General features: G+C 40.5%; 2 protein-coding genes across 2 annotated transcripts in view; one reads left to right on the plus strand and one right to left on the minus strand.

Annotated features, from left to right (window-relative positions):
- Nucleotides 1–1161: 1161 nt before the first annotated feature.
- On the minus strand, nt 1162–5806 carry LOC311250910 (histone chaperone asf1b-B-like). The gene is made up of 4 exons (XM_084343056.1): nt 5469–5806; nt 3836–3951; nt 3463–3639; nt 1162–2279 (listed from the first exon to the last, which is right to left on the minus strand). The coding sequence occupies exons 1-4, from the start codon at nt 5575–5577 to the stop codon at nt 2082–2084; spliced, it is 600 nt and encodes a 199-aa protein (XP_084199182.1). The 5' UTR covers nt 5578–5806; the 3' UTR covers nt 1162–2081.
- A 2091-nt stretch (nt 5807–7897) lies between these two features.
- LOC311250321 (complement C3-like) overlaps nt 7898–12923 on the plus strand; it is a gene marked incomplete at its 5' end in the record, with an annotated part of 28283 nt that continues 23257 nt past the window's right edge. Inside the window, 7 exons of the mRNA XM_084341962.1 lie at nt 7898–7902; nt 8263–8455; nt 8631–8793; nt 10144–10238; nt 10408–10496; nt 11637–11719; nt 11814–11901. Of these exons, the coding sequence (XP_084198088.1) occupies nt 7898–7902; nt 8263–8455; nt 8631–8793; nt 10144–10238; nt 10408–10496; nt 11637–11719; nt 11814–11901 (716 nt within the window). The remainder of the gene's footprint in view (nt 7903–8262; nt 8456–8630; nt 8794–10143; nt 10239–10407; nt 10497–11636; nt 11720–11813; nt 11902–12923) is intronic.

Raw genomic sequence — 12923 nt, forward strand, 5'->3', positions numbered from 1 at the left:
AGCAGATGCCCAAGGGCCCCCTTATTATCAGGATCCCGAAAAGGCACAGTCTCACATGGATTTGCATCTGAATATCTAATCTCAATAATGATTTGAATAATTTGAGCTGGTGTTGGTGAAAATCTAGAATTCAGAAAAGGAGCCTAAAATATGAGAGCGCAGCAGCTACTAGAGGATCTGACACCTTCAAATAATGTCTCTGAAGGGGCTTCGACCACATAATCACTACAGCTGTCTTTATTTGATATTTATGCCCTACATTTATGCGAAATCCCAGTGCATTCCTAAAATGATTATACAAGCTTTGAGCAACCATCATCAGCGTTTGGCTGACCTATATGGTGTGACATGGGCATGGCTCAGTCATGGAGGATTTCCTCATGCTGTGTCTCCGGCCCCTGTGGATTACAAAACTACAATCTTTGGCCACAACTAATTTTTTTTTTCGTTAACATACAGTCTGTGAAGTGTGACAAAGTACCATGGCTGACATCTTGTCTTACAATCCCTTTCCATATTCAGTCAACTCTGTGGGGTTTTATCATCCTCAGAGACTTAAACCAAAGAATATTCAAGAGAAGGGTAGAAAATCTTCACAATTGAGAAGCTTGAACCTTCCCATCTTATCTTACTCAGTTGTCACAATCATTTTGAATGTGTTGTCCATCGAATACTACAGGCAGCTATTAGAGGGCAGGGCAGTGGATGCCACATGTGCATTTCAACACAAAATATGGAAATGCACAGTTAAAAATGCTCGTCTTTAACCTGCCCTCTGTTCTACCCTCAAATTTCAGTCTTTCTAAACAGTGTAGACATGCGAGAAGCAGACATTGGTAACAGATGGACGGACAGCGCAGTCAGTCCCCCTCAACTAAGAAGAGATCGCAGACAGTCCCCCCTCCCTCTTGGAGCTCCAGTTACCTAGCAACATGAGGCTAGAGTGAAAATGGCGGAGCGATACTGCTGCATTTTATGAATGAAATTGGAAAAAAGAAAGGAGGCAGAGTGGGGAAGGGAGGGGGGGGGGAGAGTGGGCCGATGCACGCGCACGCACAAACACACACGTGCCGAATCTCTCTGCTGTTGCTGTGCTGCCTCGCTCAGTAGTCGAGGTGGGAAGCAGTGAAGATGTGGTGATTACCAGAAAGCAGCACAAGGTCCACAAAACAAACTTTATTAACCCCATGGCTGCTGTTACAAACACCGAGGCAGAGTATATATAGTAAGTACAAAAAGAAAACACGTCTTCTCATCCTGAAGATGAAATAAGCGCTGGGAAAACATTATTTACAGTATGCTTAAATCATCCAAACAACTTGACTGCAATACGGCACCTGTCTCTCCTTTAGCCACTTGTTTTGAGCATAATTACATAATTAAAGAACATCTGATGTAACATTTTTAAGAACATAATCTGAACCGAAGTCTGCTTGAAGAAGTACAACGTCCTACAACAGGCCTCTGTCAACAGGCCCCTGAACGTGGGCCACATTTCAATCCAATTGTTTTCCTCCGGTTCTCTCGATGCTGCAGATCTACATCAAATGAAACAACCCTTCAGAACAATGACATTCTTTACAGTGAGCGGCTAGTGCTACATCTATTCTGACATACAGAGTATTTATTAAGTACTGCCCATAGCTTTGATCTGCGCTCAAGGGAACAAAATAACCAGCAGGTAATGGGTACCCAACAAGTGTGACTTGCACGTCTCAGGGCTGTGAGGATATGGTGGTCTCATCTTAAGCTCTCCCCATCCGATGACGGAAACTTTCTCCAGCTCACCTTTGACATCATCCGAGACAGATACAGAAAAATAAGGCAATGTTGGTTGTGCAGATCTCTCTCTCATTCTGTGTGTGTGTGTTTTGAAAGATAGAGTGAAGAAGAAAGAAAAACAGTTTGTAACAGTTCCACATCCCGTTTGTGTTTGCCGTAGAAAAATAATGTCCCTGCTTCCTGTTGATGTCCAAGTTACGTAGATGCGTCCATTGCCTCCTCATCCAACTGGTGTTTGTGATGACGGCGAGTGTACAGATAAGAAGAGCTTCCTGTCCATCAGCTTAATCTGAGGATTCTTACATGTAGTCCATGGAGTTGTCCGGCATCAGTCCAAGAGGTGGCATCTTCCCGGGTATACATGACGGGGGGAGCATGCCGCTGACATTGGGTGATGGGTCAACATTCTCGCAGTCCTCCATCTTGTCTGCCACGCCCTCCCAGTTGATATGGAAGCGGGTGACACGAGGGTTGGAGGCCAAAATATTCCTCTGGAGCTGAGGGAAAGAGAGCAAACAGTGGTTAAAGGTCAGAATTATGGTTTGCGAAGAAAGGTCCAAATGAAAGCAGTTGGTTGAGGTATTCTGACTCTTAGTCCTAAATATGGATCAATTTCTATAATGGATTCTATATGGCTCCAAGCCCAAACTGAGGAGACGACCTTGATGGCATCACATGGATTACTTTCTCTGATTTATAAAGCTTCTCTAAAGTTTTTGTTATCATTATATGAAACTATATTATCAGAGATATATATTGTGTTTCACAACATTGGTGTGTTAAATTAGTGCAATTCCCTTTAATTGTTGGGACGTCTTCATATTGCTTCTTTTGTCTAACCAACAGTCCAAAACTCAAAGACACTCATCTACTGTCATAAATGACAAAGAAAAGCAGCATCATTACGTTTAAGAAGCAATTTTTCTTTCGATCGACTACTTGAAATATTGACTAATCTTTGCAGCCCTAAAACAACATAGTGATTAAAAACCGGATCCGTGTCAGGTGAATACCTAAGGCTACTTTTCCATGTACATAACACAGAGAGCCTATTCTAAAAGTAATTTGCACTTACGAGATGGCTTCTGTTCCACTGGTTTAAACTTATTTATCAGGCTTTAAAAAAGCTGAGTTTTAATCTGTTTTAATCAAAGTTTTGTAAGCATTCAAAAACTTTAGCTCCCATGCTTCTTGGACCAGGCCTTCTGTTCAAGCCATTTCTCTTTGTTAAAATGGCATACTGCTCAAGTGTAGCTGAGAAGATAAGCAGAAAACCTCAGTGTCATGTTTTAACTATTTAGATTGAAACAAAGACTAGCTTCCAACAACTAGTTGAAAAATGTCTCTATTGATTTTTAAGACTATGTAATTAGAGTAAGGGGGAAAAGACCAATCCTCCTTATTACTGATTAATAAAGAAATGATAAAATGCATGTACATAGCCACTGAACTGATGCCTACTTTAAAGTGAGGGAAAACATTTCATGTTATATCTTGATACTTTTGTCTGTAACTTCAATTTCAGGGCAGCAGAGGGCAGTAGAAAACCGTTTATGTATTCCAATAAATCCTTCTCATGAGCATGGCCCATGTACTGTACTGGGTGTCCCAGCTAAAACCCCTAAACTTCAATCCATGACAGAAATCATTTTGACTGTCATCTGTGAGTGTGTGTGTTACCTGAGTGTAGTCTGGTTTTAGAGGTGGATTTTCTCTTAGTTCAGGGTCTGTGTATTCATTGTTGACATAGTAACCGATGCGGATAAACTCCTGTCCACGGTAGGTGCAGGTTATAAGGACTACAGTCACTCCTACAGCGTCACTCTCTGGAATCAGCCCCGTGTTAGGAGCATCAGCCTGTGACAGGAACACAAAGAGGAAGAAATCACATCAAAGTGAAGCACATTAATCTTCCTATTGATCCAGCATCGAGAAAAATAAAGAGCCAGATTAAAATAACTACCTTCACCTACATTTCTTTGATTTGTATTTTATAGTATTTAATGGAGTCTGTGATCTAGCTGCATTTTGAAACAGCATGAGAGGTACTAACCTGAAACACAAACATGTGTCTGCCAGCCGGTACCGGGCCAACTAGGACAGAGTCCAGAACCTGGTCGTATTCCTCGCTCTCAGCTGAACCCACATAGATGATCTTCCACTCCAGATCTGACATAAAAAACAATCATGAGAGTTAAAGATATAATTCTGTTTGCAAATAATATTGATGAATGGGTAGTAGCTCCATCTATTGACACTGCGTTGGGTGATACACTATAAAAACTGGTGTGGCGTCATGGAATTGGTATCAGCAGATACCCTGAGTTCAGGATAGGTAAAAAGGCAAATCAATTAAGAGGAACAGAATTTCATTTCAAGTGCAATGTGGTGCCCCCGTTTGCAGTAATAGCACAGATTCATTCCAGTATTGGCTGCTCACTCGGCAAAAATACAATTTTAAGAGTCTCTGTCCAAATGCAAGTATGAAACAGCTTCCTAGACTTGGCTGAAATTAGGGCTGGGCGATATGGCCTCAAAGTAATATATGTGATACATTGTGATGCATGATATACATCTTGAGATTCTGAAATCTCCTCAAAGGGACTTCAGATATGTTCGGATTTGGGGACGAGATGAGATATCACAATATTTCTGACCAAATACCTCTGGTGCTTTGACAAAATATTAACACAGTGAGAATTTTGCCAACTAATCATCAGTAATGTCGGTGTATTGACTGAGTGGGTAAAGACAAGTATTAGATCAAGCAGAACAGTCTGGCAAGTTCAGAAAATGACATCACTTTACTGCCATACAACCTTTAAAACCAGGAAATGACAACACTTCGGATATAACAATATCCAAAATCGAAGACAATATAGTGTCATATCATGATAATATAATATGAATACCCATCTATACCTGAAACATAATAAAACACATAACACTTTAATAATTAGTTATGTTGTAGCAATTCGACTGTTGTATTAAGTGACATCAAAAAACAGATCAAAAATGAAAGTGATCTAATATCGACATCAAATATAAGTAAAGGTTGATTGATGTTGCTTCATGAGTTGACAATTACTGAAAGTATGTACTCTCTAGACAGTACTGTTTAATGCGACGTCCTAAACCATCAATAAAAGAAGAAACATGTCATCATGAACTAAAAAAGCCTTACAATCAGAATCAGAAATACTTTATAATAGTATATAATCAATAGGCTGATGCCACTGAATAGTTTCACCGTGCTGCTGTCACCACTCCATGCGTTCCCAGCTTACAAGCAACTGCTTCCCTCTTGTCTTTCCCTGCAGTTCGCGGCAACTCTCGAGCTTGTCTGTTACTACAGTAACGCACGGCGATTAACCAATCAGCTTCTCGGAAAAAGCTCCATGGAACGACCCAGATCCAATCACTGCAGGCTGGAGGCGGGGCTCCGTGCACAAACGCGCCAGCGCCAATTTTCAACCACTTGTCAAATGAAATATCACTAACCAGCCCCGGTGACAATAACAAGTGACATATCGTCAAAGAAAACAGCGGGCTTATCGATTACTCACGACGCACCCCATCGACCTGCAATGTATAAGTAACCAATCACGAAGAATGCGCACAGAAAGGTAGCTGGTATTCAACAGCTAACACTATACATACACACGAACGTTGGAAACAATACCCACCTTCCGGTAAATCCTCCATGCATTCAAACGTTATTTCAAACTGGAACGGGTTTCCAAACGGGCTCGGGTTGTCCAGCACAGCCACATTCAACACTTGCACCTTGGCCATAGCGTTGTCTTCTAAAGCACCGCGACCTGGAGAAACAATGAGCTTTTCTCTTACGACCACAAAGTCCAACGAGTCACTCTTCACTTTGCTGTCGCTGTGTTTCCTGGTCGGCTCAAACGCCTCGGCGCCGTCTGTCTTCAGGACTGAAAGTTAAAGTGCGATTCTTTTATTCTCCAAGAACACCAACATGACCCGGCGGCGGCTGGCTGCAGGAAGTACGTCACCTTCTTCTGCTTCTTCTTCTTCTGCTTCTGCTGCTGCTGCTGCTGCTGCTTCTTCTTCTACGAGGTTTCACGGCAGCTTGCATCCTTCGTGCTGCATTACTGCCATCTCCTGGAGTCCGATAACGCCTGCATTGTCTGGGAATGCACTTATCCCCCCAGCAGTCTCTGTAGGGAGCTGATTCTATAGTCCTGCTCCTGTCGATGGTTTCATTTCTCTCTCATGTACCCACCACTTGCTCAAAGACTTGCATTGTGTCGATTGTAATACTATCGCACTTTATTTCAGGGTACACTAACAACACTCAATAAGCCTTACTTTATAACAAAGGAGGTCAGAACTAGACCTAATTTGCCTGTTATTAAAAAGTAGTCAGTTTTTATTTAAGTCAGTACAGAGTACAGACCCATTAGAATTAGAGCCCCTCCCATATATTGGTTGATAAATATTTATAATTATTAAATTCCCAATAAAGTTTACTGCTTCTGTTTATTGTTACTCCCTTATAATGGCATCATACCCATAAACAGTATAGAATCAGTCAGGCATGCTCTAATTAAAATCTTCCCAGATCAGCCCCAATACCACTGCTAGTTTTACAGCCTATTGCACATCTGCAAAATGACACAGCTCAGTGCCTTATTCTTCATTTTCTTTCTGTTTTAAAATTATTTAGCAATACAAATGTTACCGTTTTATAATGATAACACTGGGGGGGGGGGGGGGGGGGGGGAGGTTGTTTGAAGTAGTCACCTGTCACATATTCTACAAAGCTTGCAGGTAAAAAAAAAAAATCTGTCTTTGCTCCTGAGGTTTGTGGTAATGAGCATCAAAAATAGGCACAAAATGTCCAGAAATTAAGTTATAGTCTGAAATCTTACTCAGGTAAAACAACTATGGCAAAGACACATACATATAAATATATTAGTGTAAGACCATTCACTTAAGAATCTCTCTCATTCAACGCTTTTTCTGTCCCTTATTGCTATTAGATCTAGCCTTTTTAAGTACGTGTAATCACTTTGTCGATGATCATACGTCTTTTTGTCAGAGATCAGTCAGTCCCACATGCTGTTGCTGATGGTATTGAAAACAAGGAGGTGCAGGAGGGGGGAGTCGGGTGGATGAAGGAGAGTGTGGCAGAGCAAGAGTGTACAATGACAGCAGATATGGGATCAGGTCGGAGGACCCAGCTGTGGCTGCTGGCCCTTCTGGGCTTTTCTATTCTGGCTGGTGTATCTTCATTGTAAGTAGAGCTACCTTACCTTCACACACTCCTTTTTTTTCAAAATCACATAGAACTAAAATACTTCTTTTGCACACCACTACAATGGAAATAATTCTCAAAACACTTTTTAAATGATTGTGTTTACAACTCAAACAGTAAATGTGTTTCATATTAATTTGTAATCTTCAAATGGCCTACATCTTTCAAGATAGTCTTGATGACCAGAATGTGAATAGATCTTGAACTGTCTCAAATGTGTCCTGCAAAAGGCTGAAACATCAAACAAAACAGTGATGACCTTTTTAACATAAATGTTTTATATTTCTTGTTTGATCTAAAATTCTGGCAAAATAATTGAACCGGGGCACATCCCACCATGTAACCACATCCAGCTCATAAAGAATATTTGTCAAACCCATTCACACCACAAATCAGAGCATTTAGAACCATCAATGCCAACGATACCAACTCAGGAATATGGAACCGATTTATTTAGTGAAACTATTTCATGCTGAAATGAGATTTGATGAAACCCGAGTAACTCTAAGTCTCAATGTCAATACAGAAATAGTTTCACAAGATAAAATCATATTCACACAATTTCTTACACTTTAGTCTTCATTGGTTTATGTAATGACAAAAATGTAATTTTGACAGCAGCGATGCAGTTATTACTTCATTTTACGACAAACACATCATCTGTGTTTGACTGAGATATGGTCCTCTACACATCCAAATAAAAACAAAGCTGTTCTGTATAATATATATGGGCGTGATGACTGTGTCTAAGCAACTGAGGAAAAACTGTAATGGGAGCAGCGTTAAATCCAGAGATCGTCTGCATTTGCAAATGAGAAAGGAGTTATTGATATGGGGTAAGTATTTTGTTTGCTGCAATCCAGTTTGCAGTATTTGTCACAAAAGTCAAAGTACAGTTTACTTTCAAATGATGCCAGTAAATTGTCCTAAATGTTGTGTTGAGTTTGCTCAGTGGTGCACTGATCAAGACAGACAGTAAACAGAGTATAAAAGTAACTGATGAAATGTTTTATTGATTCTTGTAGGCTCTTAGCCAAGACAAACTTTTATAGTGTTTTTTTCTAACATGGGGTCAATCACCGCCACTGAGTCCAACAGTGTTTGCATGTACTTTGGACAAAAGTTTCTGCCAATTGAATAAATTGTGTGTCTGTTCAGTGACTGAATTCTCTGCCCCTCTCGCCACTGCTCTGCAGGAAGGTCATGTCTGCCCCCAATGTGTTGCGAGTTGGAACAGTGGAGAACATCTTTGTGGAGTGTCAGGACTGTTCCGAAGGAGACAGGGTCGAAATCATCGTAATGAACCATCCAACCAAAACCAAAAGGCTGGCATCCACATCTACGACCCTTACTACGGCGAAGAATTTCCAGGACCTCATACAAATTACAGTAATGTAGATTTGCTTGCCATTCATCACCTTATTCAAAGTAACTCATTTTCTACAAAAAATGAAGACACAAAGTGTCTCATGAGATCCTTTTTTTTTTAACATCTATAAATTCACATCATACATCCCAGTTCTGCTCCTCACACACTGCTTGTGTCTCTTCATACCGGTTTCAGATCCCTGCTGGCGACTTCAGTAGGAATCCAGACTTGAAGCAGTATGTGTACCTGCATGCTCGGTTCCCTGGTGTAGAGCTGGAAAAAGTCGTCTTGGTGTCCTTCCAGTCTGGCTACATCTTTATCCAGACTGACAAGACCCTCTACACCCCCAGCAGTAAAGGTGTGTCCAGTCCTCCATCACCGCTGATGAAACTCAACAATATTCCCTAATTTGCTCAAAAGTCAAACACAGTGGAATCAAAACACACGTCAATACTATCGACTACTGTTGACAGCAGCTTTCCGCTCAGGCGTGTGTCTTTTTCTTTCCCTCTCCGTCTATTTTTCTGTCACTTTCTTTCTTTTAAACATACAGCCATTTATATGGCTGACTGGAAACATTGGAAAATCTGAAGTATCGCTCATCATTTCACCACAGAAAGTATATATCTCGTCTGATAAACCCTTTGAAATGGTTGCAATGAGCCCTTGTGGCCCTTGCTAAAACTGTAAAACATTTAACTTTGGAGTGATAGTTGAATAGGTCTCCAATTCATCTGTATACTGCATATGTTAAGCTGGCGGAAACAAAATATAAATGTACTTTAAAATATTTTTGTTTGTTCTGGAAACCTACAGCAGTGGTGGACTCGGGATGTTTGAGGGGCAAACAAACATTTAAAGGGCACCAGCTGTATGTGGTGGGGCACCAACGTGCAAAAAGCGCACCCTAAAGGGTTTTCGTTTAAATGCCTGAAATAAGGTCTGTGGCTACCACAGGCTTTAGATATTTTGTTCTACAACATAAAATACGTCATTAAACGCCCCACAATTGAAATTTAAAGCGCTGACTTAAAAATGGTGGTTGCTAACAAGTGGCTCAATGAGACTACAGAAGTTGTCAGGGACATTCAACAGAGACTCATCTACTAACCTGACAGGCGGTCAATGTGTGCAGTAATTGTGTAGCTTGGTGGTGGTGACGTCTAAGTAATGTGCTCACCATGTAGTCTGTTCATAGCCTAACAATAGCTTTTTACATCTAGCGATTGATCACTTATAGTACTTGTTATAGGGTCACAACTGTACAAGACACATTCACAAAACTGACAGTCACAAAAATGACTACTGAGTACTCAAGGGTCAGATGATCAACATGGTAGAGGCGTTGTGGCGGGTGTGATCCCGAGACGATCTCAAGTTTTTGTTCCTCTGTTTTTATATCTTGTACATAATACATTTTGTGAGAGAAGGCTGAAGTAAAATACACAAAAAGAAACATTATATGACCCTCCATTGCTCTCCCAAAAAAGACTCCCATCTGTTTGTATATATTTAAAAAAAAAAATTACAATACTTTCCCTTTTGCCAAGGGAAACCCAACCAAAGTTTAGTTTTTTCAGGTGCTTTTCGCTGCGGGGGACGTATGACACTCATTTATTCTTTCATTCATCCAGTCCTTCATAATTTATGGTATTTACATGGATAATGGATAAAATAATGTCTGTATCTCTCGTTTTCTCTTTGGCAGTATTTTTCCGGGTTTTTGCAATGATGCCAAGCATGGAGCCCATGGAGAGGAATGATGCAACCAATATTGATGCTACTATTGTCACTGAGATTGTGGTATTTCACTCTATCTGTCAAAAAATCTGAATTTATAATATAAACACATTAAAAATCAGACCCAGAAAAAGTCAGAATATAATGTTAAGTCATAATTTTTGGAAAGTTTACCTGATGAATTTGTATGGCTATGGCTATCTATTGGCTCTCAAGTTTTTGCTATTTCTAGACTCCTGATGGCATCACCTTACCACAGAAGCAAGTCACTCTGAAATCAGGTGTCTACTCTGGGCATCACCAGCTCGGTGAAATTGTCAGGTCAGTATTTTGTTTTGGAGCTTCTTTCTTTTATAGATTAATTATTACCCATGGTGCTAAAAGCACTATGTTGTACACTTAGCCATACAGCCCAACGCCCTTCCAACAGGCAACAACATATGTTGAATACCTATGGTTTCCAGTAACGAGAAAATGGTGCGGGCCTGAGAACTGGACAGCTTGACTCGCCTCACATGCTGAGGGAATGAGAAAGACTCGGGTCCAAAGGATGTGACATTTATTCTCGAGTGCCTCATCTCAGTACCCCTCTCCGCTCAGCTAACCGAGAGACACAGTAGCTAGCATTAGTTAAGAAATGTCCACTGGACCGACTCAACACATAAGTTTTACAGAGCCCCATGAATGTGACAGCAGAACATGTGCAACTCAAAGCACGGATGGCATGTAAGCTTGTTAGCGTCCACTAAATTATAGTTGATGGAAGCTAGCATTGGAGAAGAAAGAGGTTGTTTTGGATAAAGAGCAGAGGACTTTGAGGCCATCATAAACCACAGTGTCTTTCGACCCTCCAACCTGACCAGCTGGACCACGGGGAGGAAGAGAGTCAGAAAAAGGGCAATGCTAATCCATCTTAGTTTAAGGCTGCTCCTGGCCAATGTCCGGTCGCAGGATAAGGAAATGGACGAAATGGGACTCAGGCTGGCCAAACAATGTGACATCAGAGACTGTTGTGCCCACAGAGACCTGTCTCCACCGCAGCATCTCGGATCAAGCTGTTGTACTTGACAAGCCGACAGAGCGCAGAACTACAGCTGGATGAGGAAAGGTGTTTACAACATCGATGCTTGGTGCTCACACAGTTTTATTTCTCACTTCAGATTTGTTCAGAAACAGATGTTGGTGAAATTTCACAGGAATTAATTTTGGAATGTCATGCTCAGTTTTTTGTTTGTTTATTTGTTTGACATCGATCCATGCTGTCTCACATGATGTGTGAATTGTGATACCCCAAATCACACTGGATACATGTATGTAAATGCCCTAGAGTTCAAGAAAAGCCATAATAAAAGATGAGAAAAGAAAGGGATTTTAAAATAAAACTTACTCACAATGTCACATCAGTTCAAATGTGTTCTCTTAGTGTGTGTGAGTATGTGTTTTATTGTGTGTGTGTTTTAGCTTTGGGGTGTGGAAGGTGGTAGCGAAGTTCCAAAGCAACCCGCAGCAGAGCTACTCTGCAGAGTTCGAGGTCAAAGAATACGGTGGGTCCCTCTTCTCATGAACTGTTATTTCAAACCTATACATCATTCACTTGCTTTTAATTGTACGCACAATAAAATTCATTTAATTTTTCAGTGCTGCCCAGTTTTGAGGTGAAACTGACGCCTGAGGGACAGTTTTTTCACGTGGAAGATAAAGAGCTCACCATCAACATCGAAGCTAGGTATGTGACGGTCTTTGTTTTGTGGATTTGGAGACCGATGTGATCAGTAGAGTGATTGTAGGAGAACGTGAAGTGTGTTGCTCAGAGGTTTTACTGGGCCTCTTGACCTAAGAGTTGACCTCCATTTACAAGTTACAAGTTTACAAAGTTTTCCCTGAGTTTTTACAGGGCTTAAATATTTTATTTACAAATATTCAGCAGCGAAAGGCGAAGTAATCAAGTCTGTTACTCAGTCGTTCTGTTTAAGATAGGTGGGGAAGTTAGCTGATTGCAGGATGCGGTTATAAAGCTTCTTATCTGTAAGTATTTTATAACACCAGAGATGGCAAAAGTACCCAGATTCTTTACTTGAGTAGAAGTAAAACTACCTGTGTAAAAAACGACTTAAGTAAAAGTGAAAGTACTGATCCAAATATTCACTCAAGTAAAAGTAAAAAGTACGGGCTCTGAAATCTACTCAAAAGTATTATTAAAAGTAAAAAGTATTTCTATTGCACGATTCACTGCAAAGCTAATAACCACACGATAATTTATATGGAATCCATTTAATCAATGTTATTGTTTGAACAAACACAAGATGTATCCTAATGTACTTTACCATAGTCAATTGTAGGCATTTGTATTGTACAGGTCAGGTTCACACATCACACTTGGTCTGATTTACTGGCGGACAGACAGCCGTGTCTCTGTCGTGCCTCTCTGAAGATTTTAGCGGGAGCCTGCGGGAGCCCGTCTTTGCCTGTAGCAAACACAGGCTACAGGCTGCACGTGACGTGCATACGTCACAGTGCCCCCAAAAAAAAGAAAGAAAGAAAGACAGACTTATTTTTTTTTTTTTAAGTAACAAGCCTTTTTGGGAAATGTAAGGAGTAGAAAGTACCGATATTTGTGTTAAAAATTTACTGAGTAAAAGTGAAAAGTTGTTAGAAAAATAAATACTTCTAAAAGTACAAATACCTGAAAATTATACTTAAGTACAGTAACGAAGTATTTGTACTTCGTTACTTGCCATCACTGTATAA

The sequence above is a fragment of the Pagrus pagrus genome, assembly GCF_965226575.1.
Source record: "Pagrus pagrus genome assembly, chromosome: 2".
Lineage (NCBI taxonomy): Eukaryota > Metazoa > Chordata > Actinopteri > Spariformes > Sparidae > Pagrus > Pagrus pagrus.